This window comes from Meleagris gallopavo, chromosome Z (genome assembly GCF_000146605.3).
Source record: "Meleagris gallopavo isolate NT-WF06-2002-E0010 breed Aviagen turkey brand Nicholas breeding stock chromosome Z, Turkey_5.1, whole genome shotgun sequence".
In the NCBI taxonomy this organism is placed as follows: Eukaryota; Metazoa; Chordata; class Aves; order Galliformes; family Phasianidae; genus Meleagris; species Meleagris gallopavo.
Window position 1 is genome coordinate 1,659,355 of NC_015041.2, and position 20,929 is coordinate 1,680,283.

Consider the following 20,929-nt stretch of genomic DNA (forward strand, 5'->3'; position numbering starts at 1 on the left):
AGCAAAAAAAGCCCCAAACTCTTTCCATACTCAAAATGGTATAATTTAGTCTCTTCTAGAGACGTGGATGCTGTGTTGCCCTGGGGTGATGTGTGGCAGTAACAGTGCATGGACCAGGCTGTGACTGCAGAAAATGTGCAGGGAGGAGAATAAGCCCATGACAGCATCCCCGGGCTGTGAGGCAGAGGGCAGAGAGGAGAAGAGAGCTGTTGTACTTGGGATGTTCGACTTGTCAGAATTTGTTTAGTGAAAAAACAGAAACATTTCCCAAAGCTTCTTTGCTGAGCTCTGGGCACATCTGTTGTACGTTCAGAAACAGAGCTAAAATAACACAGGAGAAAAATTAACTCCCTATTGTCAGGCATGGAGAAGGAGTGAAATCCACTTTTCAGCTATCAATTTTTAAGTGTGAAGGGAAAGATTCTGTCTCCCAGCATATCCCCAGTAGTGCCTTTGTGGGGTTACCAGGGATGCTCTGAGGAGCAGTCTGGCCAGCTTTGGGAATATCGTGATCCCAGCTCCGTGCCCATGGTACCAGCACAGCTCAGCTTTCACATGGGGTTGTCAGCAGGAAAAAAACAGATTTTTAGCAACAGTAGATCCCAATTACTCCCCTCTCACTTGTCACCAAGCTTCTGTAAAAGACGGAGCCCAAATAAAGTCAGAACTTGTGGGGTTAGAGATATCAGCAGTCTGTTTGAGAAGGTCAGGAGCAGGGATGGGAGCAGGGAAGACATAGCTGCATCCCTTGGAGCCAAGCAAAAACTCAAACTCTGAACTAAAAGTCTCCTGAGGAGAAATATCCCTCTTCTATACTTGCTGCCAGTTCTCCTTGATTAATTGGGTGCTTTCCCCCACTCCATTCCTAGCGCATATTTTTCCATCAGTGATCTCAGTCTTGTTGGAGATGATTCATTGCCTGCAAGATCAGAACTGCTCCGAAAGTTGGAATATATTGCCTTCAGAAATTCATAGATTTCTCACTGGAAATCTTTACATGCATTTTTAAACCATCAGCCCTACATAGGTATTTGTTTGTTTTAAAGGCAATCAATGTGTGTTCCCCTCTGCAATTAAAAAAAAAAAATGGATTGGGATGGTTTTCTTTCCTTGGATTTGATGTAAGTTGTCCTCCTTGAGTTCCTTAGGTTCAAAGCAGGTGATATTATGTACAGTGCACCTGTTTCCAATAGTTCCCCATCTCTAGAGAGGCAGCTGTAGCAGTAAGACTTGCTCTGGGGAAAACAACATTTTGTAATGATTTCCCATCCCCCAGCCAGCTGGGATGGAGCTGAGGCAGCTGCAGTGCAGCTCCCATGGGAAACAGCACAAAGAAGTTCAATTAAAATAATTAGTTAATGCCTTTTTTATCTGGCGTGATTGCAAATGAAAATAAATAAATAAATAAAGCTTGAAATTACTCTTCTAAACATTAGTCCTTTCTGATACTTGCCAGCACTGTTCCAAGATATCTCTGGGAGCTGGAGAGCTCTTGCTCAGTTTCTGGATTGAAGGTTTCTGTGCAGGGTACAGCCACTTCGGGGGTTAAATTCCACAGCAACGCCAACAGAAGAAAAACAATCCATATTGTTAATGCAGTGATTTAGATTCTGCTTCTGCCCTTGAAAATCAAGTTTGCCTGCCATTATGTTAAGCATGTACTGGTTTTGCTTCTGATTAAGCAGTAATCCAGAGTTTGCCTGATGATTCAACCTTATGGGGGAATGTACAAATAGAAAATACTGGGCCAAGTACACCCTGTGGCACAAATCATGAAATCTGGCATTCACCTCGTCATTAATTGCTTGTTGTTCTAAGCTTTTTCCACTAACCTTCAAATGGTGCAGCAAGCAGAGATGTCTTTTGTGGGCTGCAAAACAAAGCAGTGTACCAGGAGCTGTGTCCCCAGCAAGCTGCATTATTACTGCCACAGCAGAGTGGTGTTTGGTTCACAGACAAATGAGATGACGAAAGGATGAGATGTAAACTGAAAAACGGCAGGTGCTCTTCAGGATCCTTAGCTTCCCTGATTGCCCTCTCTGATTTCAACCGTGGGTCAAATGATTCACGCATGAGTATCTTTCCATTTTATAATTCCTGTTGTTGTTCTCTGCCATTCCCATGGAGGGACCTGGAGGTCAGGCAGTAGTGAAGGGCATGGAAATAAGAAGATGTTGGATAATTAGAGCTTCAGGTAAGACAGGCTGTTCTTATCTTCCACTTCTTTGTAAATGATTACAGAAGTCTAGCTGAGGCAATCTGGGGGGGGCTCAGAGAATGTTTTCGGACTGTTAGTCTGCAAGCTGTGAAGCTATATGATGCTCTAAGCCTTTGCATAGGCCATCAGAGGAATCCTAGAATCACAGAATGGTTGGATTGAAAGGGATCTTAGGGACCAAAAAACCATAGAATAGCTGGGTTGGAAGGACCTTAGGGCCTTCTCAATTCCAAGCCTGCCTTGAGCTGGTTTTCCCCCATCAGCTCAAGCTGGCCAGAGGCCCATCCTTGGCCTTCGGCACTATCAGTGAAAGGCACCCATACTACTCAGGATTCTTTCAGTTCTAGGAGAAATGCTATTTTAAAGTATCCAATTTTCTTTCCACTGTTGTACTTGTCTGGAAATGTACCTCCCCTCCTCTCCTACCCCCAAACCATTTTAGAATATTATGGGGAGGGAAGGAATATTCCAGCTCCCAGATCTGCCATGCTGCCTTTGGGCTGTGAAAGCAGGGTTAACACAGAAATGCTGAGAAGGGTGAGTAGAGGGAGAGAGTCATGTGGACAGAATGCCGGCAGCAAAGCTGGCACATGTTGTTTCATTCGCATGAAAGTATGTTTTATTCATTTGCTGATGATCATCTTCAGTAGCTGTAAGAGAGAAAAAAAAAGAGGACCAGAACATTTCTGGAAATCTTGATGAAATTCTGCAGCTTTGTCACCTTGCAGTAGCAGTTGGGTGTAGCAAAGGTGAGTCCCTGTGCCAGTTTTGCTGGAATCAATACAGGCACTTTTGAATGGATGAAAGCTGCGGATGCGCTGTCCCTGGAGGTGCCCAAAGTCAGGTTGAATGGGGCCCTGGACCTAGATGGGCTCTGGGGTCTCTTCCAACTCAAGACATTCTAGGATTCTGTGATTTTTGCTTTCAGTCATAAGTGGAAAGCTTCCAATGTTTTTCCTCGTTGTTTTGGAATAAACATGCTAGGCCAAGGAATGCTGCAATTGCCAGCTCATTCTTGAGGGAGAAGATGCTGAGGAATACAGAGATGCTCATTTGCACAGCACATGGATTGTAAGGTGAGGGGATTACATGGCAGATGACTACCACACCATGAAGCTGAAGTCACAATTCCAGTGCTGAAAGTACCTAAGCTGCTATCGCACACTGCTGCTTGGCTTCCTAAGGCATCTTGGGGATGTCAGCACTACAGTGTGGCTCTGCCTGAAATTGTGGAGGAACGTAGAGATGAGCACAGACCTCTTCCCAAGTAGCAAATGATGGTGAGGACTGTTATCCCATGGGATGAGGATAAGGATGGCTTAGCTTGTAGCCTGCTGTAGGACATTACAGTGGGGTAACAAGAAAACTAGACAGGGGTTTAGTTGTTAGACACCCTTTCCACTTTCAATTTCTCTGTTAAAGCTCAGACCATACGTTCAGTCAGTTTATAACAGCAATTTGTAACTGTAAGGCACATCCTCCATAACCTCTTTGACTTTGACACATCAGAAAAAAAAAGTGAAAATTTCAAGTAACACTTGCCCACTTAATTAAGCAGACACTTATGATTCTGACAGACAAGAACTCTCAGCATTGTTCTTGTTTGCCAGCTACTCTCATAAACTGTAAGGAACTCCAAACCATTGCATATTATTTTTATTATCAGGGAAGGTCTTTCCTCATAAATTAATTGACTTTTGAACCCATGAACCTTTCCGTGTGAATCTCACACTGCTTCATCTTTTCAAGTGCAAAAAAAAGAATTCTGATTTGGCAGATTTCACATCCACTGTGAAATGCCATCCAATAATGTCACAAATCAGAAGATCCAAAAGACAGACATAATGTAAAAACATGCTAAAAAATATCAATTGCTTGATGCAGAATACTTTCTTTGGTTTAATATAACAAATACTGACTCATAACTTACATTTAGATTCATCAAAGGATATTCTTGTAGACTGTGAGCCCAGCAGACACATGTCCAAGCCTCATCATTCTTCTTCACCCAGGGCCAAAGCCTTACTCACATGCTGCTGTTTGCTCATATGGATCCTTCTTACTGTCATTTAATAGAAATGAAAAATGCAGTACAGAGGATGCTGTACCAGAAGTAATTTGTTCCCAGTGAGACCTTTTTAGCTGCACAGGATCACGAAAGCATGAAAGTGCGAGGAGAACTTTTCAGAACTAAACTGCCCTGTTGCTAAAATAAGCTTTAATTGATTGGGAATTGCAGCGAGCCTGACAATCTGTTCGGTTTATTATTATTTTTCCTTTCAAGCTTCAATTCATATGTTCTAAAGTGACTGCATTGCTGTTCACACATACCTCCCTGCCCACGCTGCCGGCAAAGAAACCACCCACAGCCCTTGTAGCTCCAGTGGAGCTGCTGGGTACACCTGGAGGAAAGCAAAAATGCTGATTGAGAGTGAAGTTTAAATAAAGATGATGGGAATGTTCTGTAAGTCACTAAATGCCACGCTGAGCTTCCCTCCGCTTGGAGGAGAGATCTCCTGGGGACGTCTCTCCCTGTCAAAGGCATTTCATTCATCTTAGCTTGTAGGGCACTGCATCCCGTAGGCCAGATGCTGTCGTAACCCCTTCGTTGGGGATTGATAATGGGTTGTGGATGAACTCCCACTCTGTATTCCCAGTTTTGGGTTTTTAAAGAGCTAGCACAACTAAGTGGCTACACTCTTGGTTATTTCAATACATAGCCTGGCTCCCTAGAGAACGGTCAACACCACCAACTAAGCTGCTGGTAGATGTGTAGAATTTTGGGCACGTGGAAAAGAGCACATTGCTGGGGAGGATCACAGAATCACTGAGGTTGGAAAACACCTCTAAGATCCCCAAGCCCAACCCCAACCCATTCTCACCATGCCCACTGCCCATGTCCTCATGTGCCACATCTCCATGGTTCTGGAACACCTCCAGGGATGAGAATTCCAGCACTTCACTAGGCAGCCTGTGCCAATGCCTGATCGAAGAGAAGGGTGCACTGGAAGCAGGAGGATTATAGAGGATGTTAGTGAGGTCAGAAAATGGAGGTTCTTCAATGAAGAATGAGGTGAGGCTCAGTGTCTGCACCACATGGAATCATGGAATCACATAAATAGGAAGTTGATGAGTACTGAAGCTGGTGGTTCAATCAAGCGGTGTATATTTTACTACTTTGAATGGAAAATCAGCACAGAACTGTGATAAAAAGACAAAGGAAGCCCAAATCATATCCTAAAATAGATCTCTTTGTCTTGATTGTGTAGTATAAAATTTTTGAAGGAATCAGTTAGCTTATTGCTCAGAGAAATCTTTACTACGTAGAATTATGGGGTTGTTAAGTTGGAAGGGACCCTTAAAGGTCATCTGGTCCAACTCTACTGTTCTGATCAGTGCTGTTCACTGACACAGCAGAATGCATTCCGACATCAAAGTCATTGCTTCTGTGAACTGCATCCAACATTGTATTCCATATTTTAGGATTTATTAATATCTCAGATTAACATTTTAGTGTGAAATTTTGTTCCTAAAATAGTGGAATCAACACAGATTGAGCTTGTCACCAGTAGATGATGTTGTCACTGTTAGACAGTGTGTGGTTGTTCTTCTGACCATAGGAAATATTTCACTGCATTAACGGCTAGGATATTTTCTGAAAAAAGAAATATCAAAACTTTCATCTGTCACTTTTAACATGGGTAGCACTAGCTCCAGTGCTTCACAGGCATTCACCAGAAGGTTTAAGTTTGGTTTTGGTGAACCCCTTGGGAGTTTTGACTTGACTGGGATAGGTAAGTGCCACCCATGAGCTCCTTTATGGCTCTGGCAGCATCGCAGCCCTCTGGGTTTGATCTCCCCTACTGTCTATGAGAACATGGTTGGAAGGAAAGTGGTGGTGATGTAATGGATATCCAGTGTGTAGAGCATATGTTATCTCCAGGACACATCCTCCACAGGTAGCTCTGGTGCCAACATGGCTTTCGTCACCCCCTCATGCCTCAACCCAGCTAAATAAACATTTACAATTCAGCTGAATCCTTTCAGCTTCTTTAATACCCCAAGTGTAGGCATACAGATTCATGGTGGTAGTGGGACGAGATGTTGTGTTAAGCAATAAGTCGTGCTGATAAATGGATGTTTGATATTGCAAAAGAGTTAATATTGATAAACACATGTTTATGGGTTTCACATTTAGTTGACCCTTACAGGCACATGCATGTGAGCCAGTGCTCAGCTAAATCATTGGTCTGGCAGCTGGCATGAGTATTGTAGAAACTTTCATTTAGAGGAAAAGGAAGGTAGGAGAGTGAGATCTGAAAGATCTACAGCCTTACACAGCTTTTAATAATCTGCTCTGTGAAGTTCTTTAACGTGCGTAACAAAGAAGGGTGGAGAGTGGCTGAGCAGGCAAGGAGAGAAATATTCCTGTAGGGGAATGTTGAGTTTATTGTGCTTTACTCTGAACCTGTACGGTCCTGTGAGCTTCATATATTCATTCAGTGATGTGTACTGTGATTTAAATAACCAACAAGACTGATCCTGCTCTCCGACACACGAACGCCCTTGCTTCCAGCTGAAATGAGAGTGCACAATCAGTCAAATGCTGAATCAGATGACTGGTTTAGGGAGAGATACTTAGTGAAATTCCCAGCCAGGCCTGCCCATCAGTAGTGAATTTCTCTGTTTTATTTAAGTTCAAAATAAACTGCAACTCAGAAATAAGGACTATACGTTGTCCCTTCAGCAAAAGTATGCTTGATGCTTGCACAGAAGAAGCACTGAAGACATCAGGAATGAAATCTCTGCAAGATGTGGCACAGAAAACCCTCTCCATGTATGTGTCTGTGTGCTCTGCTCCTTGCATTAGGTTTGCAGTGGTTCTGCGCAGAGGTGTCTCAGTGCTGTACCTTCTGATGCAGTGCAGAAGGGTAAGAGGACACAAATCAAAGGCTGCATGACCGCATGTGGCCATCCTGGGCCTTGCTTAGCTCAAGATGAATAGCTTGATGAGTTTGGGGCACTGCCCCAGTAACAAATCACTTAAAATGGAGAGGAATAGAGGAAGGAAGGCAGAAAGTTTTCACTAAAACCTAGCTGATATTACTATCTGCAAAAGTGGTATCACACGAACAGAAGGTCCTAAGTAGCCAAAATTTGCTCACTGATTCTTCAACTGAGACAGATTTTTCAGGGATGATTTTCAAAGGTACCCATAAAAATCTGACAAATCAAAGCACTGAGTGCCGTTGACACGTTCACAGCTGCCTTTATTTCTCAGCTTCCCAGTGCAAATCCACTTTCACAGCATTTTCATAGCAGTCACACTGTTCTTCCTGTTGCTGGGGATTAAGGTGCATGTAAATGGTATTGTTCCTGTATGGAAATATTCTCATGTTCTATGAGCTGACATGTACTGATTATTAAAAGAAACATATCTGGCCTTGCAACCGGAGACTTTGGTGAGAGGGAATCCAGCCACTGCTGCTGTTTATTTTACAGTCTCCCATATGTATGATATTCCCAGTATAACAGAAGTGAGCACTTCCAAAACAGTTATTTCTCCATCCGGATTATTGTTTTTTTTTTCTGACCCCAAATCAGAATGTATTTCCAAGGAAGCATTGCCCTGTCCTTGCTTTTTCCTGTGGCTATCTGTTCCTGGGACAGGGCACTGGGCTGCTGATCTTTGCCTAGCCCCAGGATGACCGCAGTTCTTACGTGGACAAGTGATGACTAAAGCCTTTTGCTGGGCTCATAAATGCAGGTGTGAAGCTTTGAAAGGACTGGTAGGGGACAGCCAGCCCATGGTAGGATCCCTTCCAACCCAATCATTCTGTGAAAGTCAAGAGAGTCTGAAGGGGTGGAATTACTCCCAGGTCTCCTGCAGGAGCTCAAGGTTCAGGTTCATACCTCAAACACTTCTATTACCTCTGTTGGTTACAACAAAAGCAGCTGCTTGCTGCTTTGCACTGTTGGCTAATGGCATGTTTTGCACACACCAATTTACCTGTTGGAAAATTTATCCACACGAAGATTTTCCTGTTACCTTAGACAAGAGTTTATTTCACTATGTTTTGTTGTCAAAATCCCTATTCCCTGTCTGCCATTGGGGCAAAACAAACCCCTAGCTGTGATGTTTACAAAGCTTTCATTACAACTTGTTAAAGAAGAGCTGGAAGTAGTAGGCTTTGCTCTCACATCAGCAACAAAAGTGCCATTATTTCCCTGCGAGGAGCATGGAGCCCTCCTGATGACAGGGAGATTTCAGGCAGCTCTGATACTTGTGGGCAAGGTCGTGTTCTTTGCCTTTTGCAAAAAGCACTGCACCCCGCAGAGAGCAATCAGAATATTTGTCTCTTTAAGTGAATCTGAGAGGCAGGCTGCGCGCTGCGACTGCAGGGCTGCTCCGTGCCTCCTATACATCAGCATGCAGGAACTGAGAGCATGTCCTTGAAGGGATGCTCAGCGTCCTTGCTTGCTCTGTAGGAATAACTAGGGGAAATGTAGGAGCCCGAACAGTGACTGGTGTGTGAATACAGCATCACATTTGGCAAGCAAACGCTGCAATACCATTGGCACACTGCTTCCCTGCCAGGCTGACCAGATTGCTGTTGTTGTTTTTGCAGGGGACTGAAGGAAACTCTCATGACCGCTCTGCACTCGTTCCTTAATAGCACACCCTGGTCACGTCTCCGTGTGAGCACATTGCGCTGGGATTGCTGAGCAGAAGCAGCAAGGAGCTGATGGTGATGCGTTTCCAGTGCGGGCTGCCAGAGCCCTGTGTTTGCCATTGGCTGCGGTTTTCTGGTTTATTTGCAGCTTCCCCCATCTGGAATATGAAAATTGGATTGGAGTAGGTAATTGCTAGCAGCAGGTTTTTGAGAGAGGCTTGGTTGGAGCGGGATGCCTCTTGCACAGCACTGCCTGCGCTGAAAGAGCTCTGATTTTAGATGTTAGCCACGTCTGAATCTCTGGGAAACTTTACCGTGGGAGCACTGCGCACAATCCTAGAGCTGTCAGCCAAAGAGGCACGGAGGGGACAGACAATGGGATGCCCTGTCCTTGGGTTGCTCCAAGAGCAGACACCCAGAGCTCCCCTTGACTGCCCTGCAAAACAAGCGTGAAGGTGACCATGGACTGAATCACACCCAACGGAGATCCCACAGCTGTTAAGGATGGGATACACAGACCCCTCGTCGGGCAGGGATTTGCTGGGAAACAGAACTTTGTTCTTCATCTTCATCTGCGCCTTCGCTGTGGTTACCCTGCTGCAGCAGATCCTCTACGGGAGGAACTATCTCAAAAGGTAAGGGGTGAGACTGAGTGGAAAAGTTGCCTTCTCCAGTCAGTTCTGCTGGTCTGAACCACCCCCAGGCATTGTGCTGGCAGTACAAACCTCTTGTCGGTATGGGAGAGTGTACCTGGCATCTGCAGTGTCTGTTTGATTATTAATAACAGCACGAGGCATTTTGTACTGACTTGTGTTATTGGCATATATTGACTTATGCTTTTAGGATATCTTTACCGTGGTGTTTCTTAATTCTCAGATGTTATTAAAGACTAGGTCTCACTTAGGCTGTAACTGTGCCACCTGAATTTTTATTTTGATCAGACCTTTCCATCCAGGCTTTTCACTCCACGTAAGTTGAAGCTGAAATGCTTTCAGAGGTTGAATTAAGGCAGCACAGTCACTGCTTAAACTTTGGCATTGTTAGAAACAAATGTGCCAAGGCAATTCCTAAAATCAACATAACAATGCTAGTATTTCAAACAGCAGAGAAAGCGCTTATTTTTTTCCCTGCTGTATTCTCCAGAATTTGCTGCTGAAGCTGCTGTGTTGTAGAGCACATCGGGCTTTGATCTGAAACAGTGCTGCTCATGTTACAGCAAAACCAGTGGGGATCTCCAAGTGCTTAAACTCGACCCATGCAGAGTTTATTTTGCTTAAATCTAGTTTGAAGAGTTATAGCTTATATGATTTTATAACGGGGAATGTTTGTCTTGCAGGCTCTGAGGTAAATAGGCAGCTGCTGGGGAATTTTTTATGGGAACTGAGCTGTAATTCGCCAAAAGAGATCAGTGGTTTGATTCCTGATTTGCAGTGCCAAGAGCAAGCAAAATACTGACAAATCAGCAAACATTTCTTGCCAAGGGGGGAAATAGAGTAGTGTTAATATGTATGAACAGAAGTGTTGTGAGTTAGCCATGAGCAGTTTGTGTGTCCTGCTCAGTGGTGAGGGATGATGGTTTGGGCAGCTCACTTACAGAAAGATGTGACTAGTTTGGAAGGATCCAAAGGAGTAGAGCAAGAATGAGCAGAGTTGCGGAAGGCACTGCAGAAAATTGCTTGTTTACCTTGGAAAAAATTGAGGGGAGTTATGATAACAATCCTGAAATACCCAGCATTTGGTAACGAGCACATTTCTGTGACATGGGGGTGACAAGAAGTCACATGTTTTAATTATAACATAAAAGATTTGTTTCACAATAAAGGAAAACTTCTAAAGCATAAGGCTACCTAAGGAGGTATAAAATCTCCATCCTTGGGTACTGCAGGAACCCACCTGATAGATAGACCAGGATGCTCTTGGTGCCACAGGGATAACCTGATACCCAGGTGAGGTTTCATTTTGCCTTACTTTTCCAATTTTTCCTGTAAGCCTTGCAGCCAGTAACTGGTTTGCCTAAGTGCAAGTGATTGCAAGAGGATTAGTGCTGACAAATAGATCCCACATAGAGATGGAAATGAGAAATGGCAAGTGAAAATAAAATAGTGAGAAAATACAACTGAAGACTTTCTTTTGGGGTTAGTCTGTGTCCTGCCACATGCCCTGGGAGCCTCTCCTGCTATGGACAGCCAGCAGGGAATGCAAAATGAGCGATGTTCAATTCCTAGATTTGCTAGGAAAAGGTTTGGTTTTGAGCAGAGCCATCCAAAGAGCTCAGGAAAAGAATCATGCATTCATTTTGTCACTTTGACTGCAACACACTGCTGATTTTTGTTTCTTTTTAATCCAGCTTGTAATGAGTTGTCATTTTTCCTTCTTTTTCTCACGCAAATATCTCCAGGTGAGTTTCTCCCTCACTTAATGGAAAAAAACACTCAGAGTCCTTTCTGCTGGGCAGTGCTAGTTCTGTTGGCTGCAGAAATAACAATTCAGAATGTGGCAGTCTAAGGCTGCCAGTTATTAAGGACAGAAAAAATCATTTACATATCAGCCTATGTCCTTACCATAACATCATTATGAAGATACTTCTTTCCCTGAGGTGCATTACAGTAACTGATGTTGGGTTTCTTGCCAGTGGCTGTAACTTGTGACCAGTCTCCTCTTTCACAAATCCCTGCTAGGAGCTGTGAGGCTCCTTGGGTACATTATATCTCGCACCTTCAGGTCTCTGTGGTGGTTTCGGAGAGCATCTTTGCAGAGAAGTGAGATATTTATAGCTTTGGAGCCTCTTGCCAAGCTGGAGCCTGGGGATGCTGCCTAAACCCAAAGCCATTTACATGCTGGGATCCAACATGCTGCTTGGTTTATGACAGCATTTGCTTGATATCATCCCAACTTCTGCAACAGTAACAGCCCTCTGGGCCTTCTCCCAAGGCAGCAGGAAGAAATTCCGTCGTGTATTTAGGCAAAGCTGAAAACTGCCCTGAAATACTCTTCCAGTAAATGTGCAATGCTTTTAAGCCTAGATATAACACAAGGCTGGCTTGTTCCTCTGCAAGGAGATGGTGGAAATGGCTAATGTCCAGGGAGACTGAAACCAAGCAGCTAAAACAGGCAGCTTGGACAGAATGTTGGGGCTGCATCAGCTCCATTCTATTACTGGGGACTGGTCCCCATAAGGGGTGTGGACGAAGTGGTGTTTGTTGGGAGTGGAAAACACACTGTGGGGAGCCAGATGGAAAAATGAGCTGTATGGCTGTGTGCTCTGCACTGTGCCCTAAAGAAGTAGAGAACAGGCTGGTTGCATTGCCATCAACACTCCTCAAGCTCCCATGGACACTGGGGCCCTCCATCCACCCATGGCCGTGCTCCAAGCCCACGGGGACAGTAGGGCTGCAGACAAGATTGAATCTCCAGGAGAGGAACAACACTGAGAGAAATTCAAGAAGGGTTCCAGACTTGGTGAAGTCCTCTCTTTCCCAGGTTTCCAGGTTTTCACGCATTTTTCACTTACCATATAAATGTTGTTCATTTACTTTGGCTGCTGCTTTGTAATGTGCCACTGGAAAGCAGAGTCCTGCCCACCTTTTTTTTCACTCTTTTTCCTTTTTTCCAATTCCTCACAGTGCTCTCAGGAAAGGCAGTGCCTCATCCCTGTAGCAGCTGTAGAAGTCTGAATGAGAGTTAAGCTCCACCACTCTGGTGCTCCTTATCCCGAGTAAAAAGGATGATGAAATGAGATATAATTAAGGGACTTTAATACGGATCTCTGGGGTAATTGTTTTTATTTTAGGATTAATGGGATGATTAAAAGCCCACTGGATTGATCTGTTAAAGTAGGTTAAATGCTGTGAACTTCTGCTTAAACCCAGAGCCTCTGCTTGCTGTTGTATTAACTTATCTCTCCAGTGCTCAGCTTTTGGCTGAATTTTCCTTTGAATCAGATGCTCAGCTGAGGGCTGGCCTTCTTTTTGTGAGCCCTTGTTTGGCCAGCAGGGAATAGGCCTGGATTACATCCGGAAACTGCCAGCACTGTATAAACTGCTGTAATGGTCCCTGTTCTCCTCTTCCAACCTGTAGCGTGGGATAAATCAATAGAGTAATACCTGAATATTACTTTGCTAGATATCTATGTTCTGTTGACAGGATTTTCACTAAATATTGGTTTTCTGACTTCTGCACAGAGTGAGAGCCTGCTGAAGAAGTGAATCTGCCCATTTAAAAACATTTTTGAGTAGTGTGAGAGCACTTTTGCAAAGATACTGAAGACTTTAAGCAGTGATTACTGTAGAGTCTGTCATGTATGAAAACACAAAAGAATTACTCAGCAAGGAAGAGCAAACCTTCCCGTGCAGCAGAATGCCTTGTTTGAAAGCTTTATGTCTTTTAAGTGAGATAAAAAATAAACAACAAAGCATTCTATTGTATGTCTGTGTACCTCATAATTAATACCAGACTCTCATAGCTTTATACCACCATTTTGGTATTTTTGAAGTAGCTTAGCAGATGAGCTCCCAGATGTATTTAACCCTTTATTTACCCTCTTAAGAAAGATAACGTAAGCACAGCATGAGCAAATAGAGGACAGTGAATAAACATGGACTGCATCTTGAAGGAGTCATGTGGTTTGCAGAGTGCTGTAACGCAAGATCAGATCTCCCTTATATCAGGGCCAAATTTCTTTCCATTTAAATATTTCTCCCAGGAGACAAGCTGAAGGTGACCCCATGATTCATTTATCTAACGCACATTTATCTAATTATCTCTGTGCCTCCACTGTTTCTAACCAGAAATATTATCCCAGTGGAATGACATGCGACCCATGAGTCATCTGGCTGAATCCTTGATAGGCTTGTGGAGCAGCTCTTGGTTGTGTTGGTTTTCTTCAGAGGAAAAGAGTGCTGGAAACTTCAGGAGATGTGAAAATCTTGCAGATATATAGACAAATATGGGTATGCATGGAAAACACACACAGGACATGGCTGTCTTCTGAAGATGACTGGATGTAGCTCAGCAGATCAGAGAAGCGGAGACTTCTCAAGAGCATTTCAAGGTGTGATGGGGATCATGGAGCTGGCACCCACATCTTGGGAAGCAGGTATCCCCATCTTACCGTCAGGTGGCTGAAGTTTTAGTACCAGAGCATGGAGGCATGTTGCTTCCTCTCTTGGATTCCCTGGAAGTGATCTCTAATGCAGAAATTAGGCAGGAATTTAATCCCTGCTTCCTGTAGACTTGCTCTGTTGCTAGCCTCGTTGTGTTGCGCCTTCAAGTGGTAAGAAAAGCGAGTCCCTCAATTGCCAAACCTTGTCCATTTCTCAGATGACAGTAATTTAAAGCAATGGGAGTGAGTTATTCCAATATTTTGCACGTTCAAATTGCATTATCGCCTATGTGTTAAACTGTGCTCCTTCCTGAACTCAACATGAGTGCTGTGAAGCACTGCAGTGACACACAGATGCTTTCTCCTTTCCCAGTAGCCACTGGGTGATCCCTGTTTCCCACAAATCAGCTGCATAGATTTTGCATAACATTTGAACTGTGTTGGGAGCTCTGCAGAAGCTTTGTGCCCTGAAGTGGTGGATTGCACATGACCCATTACCAGCTGAAAAGTGACCTTCATGACCCTGTCAGCAGTGGCATCATGGCAGCTGCTCACCTCTGTGGCCACTATTAAAGATGTCATGGCCACTTGGTCTTTAATTTTTGACCTGATTAGGGTTTCCTGTTTGTTCTTATGCTTGCTGCGTTATGCTCAGATGAAATTGCTGCTCAAAGCTTTGTGTTTTCTGACTTCCGCTGTGTGTCATTCTTACTTTGATTGCTTTTTCATTTTATTCCTTGTTTTTTTAATTCAAGTGTATTCATTGCTCAGCAGTCCATGCCTCCCTCAGGCAAATTGTTGACTTAACCTCTCATTTCCTTGAGGTATCTTTGCCCTCCACTGCTCGCATCCATTTTGCATTCCCATCAGCCTTGCAGGTAGTCACTGTCTTTGCATGTCCTCTTCAACTAGTTAGTTTTATGCTTTAGTTCTTGTGATGATGAAGCAAGCTCCATCGTTAGTAGTTTTTTGGCACTTCCCATAGGAAAAATGAGAGCTCAGCCAGATGAAAATTATGGCCAGTCAACAGCAAGGAAGGCTTGCACAAATGGGAAGTGGGGAAATCCTCATCCATGGAGTTGCTTAAGAAACTTGTAGAAGTGGCAACTGGGGACATGGTCACTGGGCATGGTGGGGGTGGGTTAGGGTTGATCTTGGGGGTGTTGGAAGACTTATCCAATGTTTGTGATTCTGTAGGATGAGTCCTGCTGCTTGTACACACAGGAAGAGTATTGCCTACTAATGAGGCTGGCACAATACAAACACTGACTTTAACAGTCGTGTTGCTTGTCATGTTCCACCCACATCTTCAGTACAGTTGGGCTCTGGGGGTATGTTTACACTGGAGAATGTAGCACCGTGTAGGAACACTTGACCTGGTACTAAATATATTAGCCTTGGAAACACGAGATGCATAGTAATTAGCTCAGTCAGATGTCTCACACTGTGGTGAGATTTCTCTTGGCACCCATGCTGTGTCAGGTATCTTTGCATTGAGCTCTAGCTTCCAATGTCATAATTTGTTGCCATCTTACAGTATTTGCGATTTCATGTTGCATTCTGAGCTTGGGACTTGATCAGTCTTTTCTCTTGATAAATTCACTGCATCACTGTCAACTCATTCTGTGAATGGTGTTGTGCTTCCCCTAATCATTACAAATGATATTTTAATTTTGAACATTAAAACAAAGCACTTATTTTCTATTGCTCTTTGGATACGTATCTTCCAGCCATAGAAAAGGAATGTTTAACTTCTTTCATTTTTCTTGGGAAGTAATTTTCAATCAGACTTTTGAGAAGTCGCATGTGAATATCTGGTGTAAAATTTATCCAAGAAGTGATATGTGCTATATGAAACAAAACCTTTTTTTTCCCTGTATAATAGTGGTTATAATCCAGAAGCTTCCCACCTATGTTTCCAATTTTGCTCTTTGTGCTAGTCAAAATATACTCCTCCACCACTCTATAACTAGTGCTTCCAACATGTAAAGCCAGGCTTATCCTTCACACAGCACAGTATGGGCCACTGTGATGTAACCAAATGGATATGGGATCACGGGGTCTCTATTATTTAACATTATTCATATTATTTCATATTGCTCTCTGCTAACACAGTGAGAATAAATATGAGTATTTTCCCTGATTTTACTGGAGAAATAAGAAATTCTCTAAGCTTGACAAGTCAGATTCAAATCTATTTTCACTGAATGCAGATGTGAGTTTTAATAAACCACTGAAATAAGACTTTGCCTTTCACTTGCTGTCATCTAATGTAATTGTCTTCAGTGACCAAATCTAGGTCTGATTCATTTCAGTCACTGTTTTCAATCACCCTAATCTGCAGGTTGTTTGTGCATACCACTGGTTTTATTTTCCGTCCACCCTGTGGACATTGTGAGTCACATTTTCCCTATTTTGCAGGAAAGGAAGGACTGGATCTCAACGTGATTAACCATCTGACTCTGCTATACCCCTCTGACATCCCTGTTAGTAGTCTGGGGGGATCACTTTCCATTTTCAAAGAGAGCAGCATGATCATTTAACACTACAGTCTTCAATTCCTCCTCTCAAGGGCACAAGGATTATGGGGAAACCATGGCTCTAATCTCCAAACATCTGCTGTGCAGGAGCTGTTTCTTGTTTGGATGATGGCAGTGGGTTTGTGCTTTGCTCCCTGCTGCTTCCACAGCTGGTCTTGACAGCCCTTCACAGTTACCACTGCTCCGTTAATTTTCCTGCTCTTTTTCGCCCTCTCCCTCTGTTCATTACAGCAGCATTTATTTGACCACATACTGATTCAACATTTGCAGTTAACAATTAGGATCAAAGTGTTGCTTCGACATTTACCTGAAATTCAAGGTCTGTGATGCCAAGATGTCCAACTTGGATTTGTTCATTCTCACATATCTTAGGGGCATGTTGTGTGGTTAATGATGGCTATCAGCTAGCACTCAATCTGGCCACTGCAGAACTTCCTTGATAAGAAATTTGTGTGCAGAACACTATCAGTATTTCTGGTCATTACATCATTTATAAGGTCTTCTCTTGTCATCATCAGCCTCACCTACTGGGGAAATGTGCTAGTTTTAGAAGGAAATAACATGAGGACACATTGAACAGAGGGTAGCTCCACCATTGGTAATCATTAGGAATTATCCCTGGCTCTTTTTTGACATAAACTTTTAAATTACAAAGGAAACCTCCACATAATTTCCTCTGCTTTCCTCTCTTTCTTTTAATCTTCTTTTACCCTCTTTTCTTGTCCTGCTTATTTTTTATCTGCCTTTTCTATGTTTTCATCCTGCATGTGCTTTCCTATTGGAATTCTGACTCAAAAAGTTTAGCTTACCCCTTCTTTATCTACCTGTTGAAGTGTAGCTAGTTTTGAGAGTGAATTTAGCTACATAATATGCTAACAGAATATACTGTTGAGCAGTCCATCACTCTGATCTGTTTTTTCAGTCTGTTTGCAGATCTGGACAGAGTTGATGAGCCCTTAAAATTCGCAAACAAGAGGATCAGAAAATAATACGCTTTCAAAATTGCAATCTCCTGGCTCAAGGCTGATTGATTGAAATCAATGGTAAAACTTGCAGTAAGCTTGTTAGGAACAGAATTAATTCAGGTCAGTGTTATTAAATATCTCATCGTGCTCAGTCTTAATACTCCAAGTCATTGCTTGTGAAAGCTTTTCTTACTAGAAGGAATAGGTTTATCATCACTCCAGAAAATGCCATACTTTAATCTAAGGCTTGCAGTGAGACAGTTCTATGAGCTGTGTGGTTTTTGTATAGGTAAGCTCTTATGGTGTCAAACTGTATAGAACCTGTTAGAGAAAAGCACTGTGTAGTCCATTGCTCAAGGTCAGAAACTTGGCTTGCTCTTGATCCCAGTTTCAGCTCACCACCTCGGGTTGTGTCCTTACCATCTAGAGGAAGAAACGTCATACTCAGACCCTCTGGCCTCATTGGATATTTCTGTGCTTCAGTTAGATTCCGTTCTACCATTTCAAAGCTAAGTATTTTAAGCTGCTCTTCGCAAGACATATCTACCATTTCTCACTGTTAATCTTCCTGATCTCCTGCTGGATCTTGCTCAAATACACGTGTCCTCCTGTAAACTTCCTCAGCTGCAAGACACAGTGGTTCCAAAAAGTCCCAATGAGAGAAGGGATTGGAGGGTGATATCATTTATTTTGCTTTAGGGGCAGATCCCCACCTATTTCTAAGGACTTAAATTGTCTTTTTTAAGGACATTTACATTGAAATGAAACACTTTTCCAAAGGAGTCACGAATGTCATAATGTGTTAGACTGTGGTGCATCATGAGTGTTATTTCAACAAGCCTGAAGTGAAGGCGTCTTAGTAAAAGTGAGAATTTTCTCATGGATTTTTTTTTTTCTTCACACCATCCTTTTTGTAGAAATCATCTCCTGGGGCAACCTCAGCTGGTTTTAAAACTAAGAGCAATGTCAGAGGCGTAGGACTCTCTGATGAGCGATAGCACTGCATTACCTGTTGGCATTATGGTATAACCCACCCACCATTGGATGTGCTTTTACAAGTGTAGGGAGAGTTCAGGATGCCATCTCTGTCTTCAGTTCAGACTACTCCCTACCTCCTTCAGAATTCCTTTTTTAATGCCCCTTGTCTGTCTGTATCTTCCATGGCTGATAACTGCTGCCAGTCAGGCTGGAGGATGGATTGATCTGAGAGTCCTTGTGACTACCTGTGGACCAACGGGTCCAGTGGGGTCCTGGATGCCCTTTCTTTTGGGCAAAGCAGGCTGGCAGATTGCTTCCTGCACAGCCCTGCCAGGCAGTTACCTTGCAGTACTGGCAGCACCAAATGTTCATAGTGCAGCTGCCAGCCCTCTGAAATCATGAAGTTGTCTTAAAATGGAGAAGTTTAAAATAACAATTCGTTGTCTTCTGAGCAATCGGAAGGATTTGACTAGTGTTATTAGATGTTTCTTCAGATCCAATTTTTTAAAATATCCATTAGATTTCTATTTTAGGTGGAGTTCCCAGGATTACAAAATAGATTATTCTCAGTCACAGAATCCCAGAATGGTTAGGTTGGGAGTAATCTTAAAGCCCATCCAGTTCCAACTCCTGCTGAAATCTGAGGAATGCAGGCATCCTGGGATTTGCAGTGAATTTGTGAAAGTTTGGAAAACAGGGAATTGTGATGGTTGTGATGATTTGCATTTGCTTAAAACATATCATCTTCCCAAAAAGGGGGAAGAAGCAATATGGTGTGACGTAGAGAAGTAATCAAATACTGCAAACAATCATATATCCTCTGGTGGCGTGGCTAGAGGAGGTTAGAGGAGGAACCCAACACCCACCGCATTTAACAGCTACAGTAGATGTGAAATTGAAGTTTGGACGATTTATTTCTTTGACCCTGGAGTTTTCCACGTCAGTCTGCAGCTTTTTGTACTCGGGGACTGAAATTTCCATTATGCTTCGTGCATCCGTGTGTGTTCCTGAGCACTGGCCCTCCAGTTTGCTTGGTTGGGGGTGACTGGTGGTGTTTTCAGAAAAGGGCTTGTAGAGTCTGTTGGAAGTGAAAATTAATGGTTTGCACTACTAAGATAATGAATTGTGGCTCTCGATATCTTTTTATTGTTTCTGACAATGTTTGTGTCTTAGTCACATTTCTGTCTTAAGAAAAAGGACGTGAGAACTTGTGCTGATAGACGTAACCTAATGAATGGTATCGAATACCAACTGCCTCGTTTTCTTGCTAGAGGGCTGCAGTTTAGCTGGCAGAATGGAGAGGAATTGGCCAATTGGACCGGCACCTTTAATTTCACGGATGACGGAGCAGTGAAGAGTGGCAGTGACACAGGCACCAGGTACTGGCACCGGAGGGGATGACTGCAGACATCTCTTGCTCTGTGTATGAACAAGTGTGAGCACAGGCTATGTGAACAGATTTACAGTTTGATTTGTCTGCCGGATGCTGTTCACACATCACAGAAGATTCTGGGGATGCTGTGCTGGCCCACCCAGGTTTTGGGGCCATTTAGAATATGCCATAAACACTCTTAAGATGTGCAGGATGGTGACATTTATGTCCTGGCCTCTCCTTTTCCCATTTCTCCACCATGGCCATTTATTAATATACAGGGAAGTATGGGAAAGTGTACTTTATTGGGAAGGGGAATGTCCCAACACTAATAGTAAATCTGGCTAATGGCTTTTCTTCATAGTAGCATGCTCATTCTAAGAAACACAGTTTAACTTGAAATCTGTCCAGTGCCTCATAGTGGAAAAATGGTCTGTTGAGGCAAGACCAGAATATTTCCTTTATATTTACTGTTCTGAAGATGATTTAACAAGTGCTGATGCACTGTTCGCTGTTGCACTTTTATTAATTTATAGAAGGATTCTTCAGACTGACATGTATGTAAAAAGCCATGAAAGGCCATGTGCATTGGTAAGAAACTGCAGTTGTCACAGGGAGCTCTATGGCTATCACTGTCTGCAAAATTTGGTGCAGGTATGGGGCTGATATGTGGGATGTGTTCCTAGAATATCAGTCGTAGGAAAGGGCCCTTTCCTGTAAAGGAAGGCTGTCTGGTTTTCTCCTTTTGTACAGGACAAACTCCAGCACTATTACCTCTAGGAGCAAAGCTCTGTATGTTCAGTGCACAATGTACATTTACAGTCATGTATTTAATAGCAAATGTATGATGATACATCGGGCCCACTGGTTGGGTTATGATGCCCTCTGCTATCTGGAGTCCATCTGAGCTGAGGATGGGTTCACTGTGGTGAAACCTTGCTGTGGGTGGTTTAAAAAGGACCTTTCACTGCATAGTCGTCCCAGTTCCTGTGGACTTGAAGGAAGTTAAATAACCTGAATTTTGTGTAGTATTGAGTTGAATAAATAGCAGGGAAACTTTAGAAACACTGTCAGTTAAAGA

At 43.2% G+C, this 20,929-nt stretch overlaps 1 protein-coding gene across 3 annotated transcripts in view; it reads left to right on the forward strand.

Annotated features, from left to right (window-relative positions):
- The window catches only part of ST8SIA5 (ST8 alpha-N-acetyl-neuraminide alpha-2,8-sialyltransferase 5), a 56,307-nt gene that overhangs the window by 9,760 nt on the left and 25,618 nt on the right, over positions 1-20,929 (forward strand). For 2 of the 3 annotated variants that reach the window (XM_019610293.2, XM_010725162.2), the window contains 2 exons: positions 8,848-9,527; positions 19,748-19,855. In XM_019610293.2, coding sequence (XP_019465838.1) covers positions 9,397-9,527; positions 19,748-19,855 — 239 coding nt within the window. In that variant the 5' untranslated portion in view covers positions 8,848-9,396. The remainder of the gene's footprint in view (positions 1-8,847; positions 9,528-19,747; positions 19,856-20,929) is intronic. The other variant, XM_019610295.2, reaches the window with a different exon arrangement.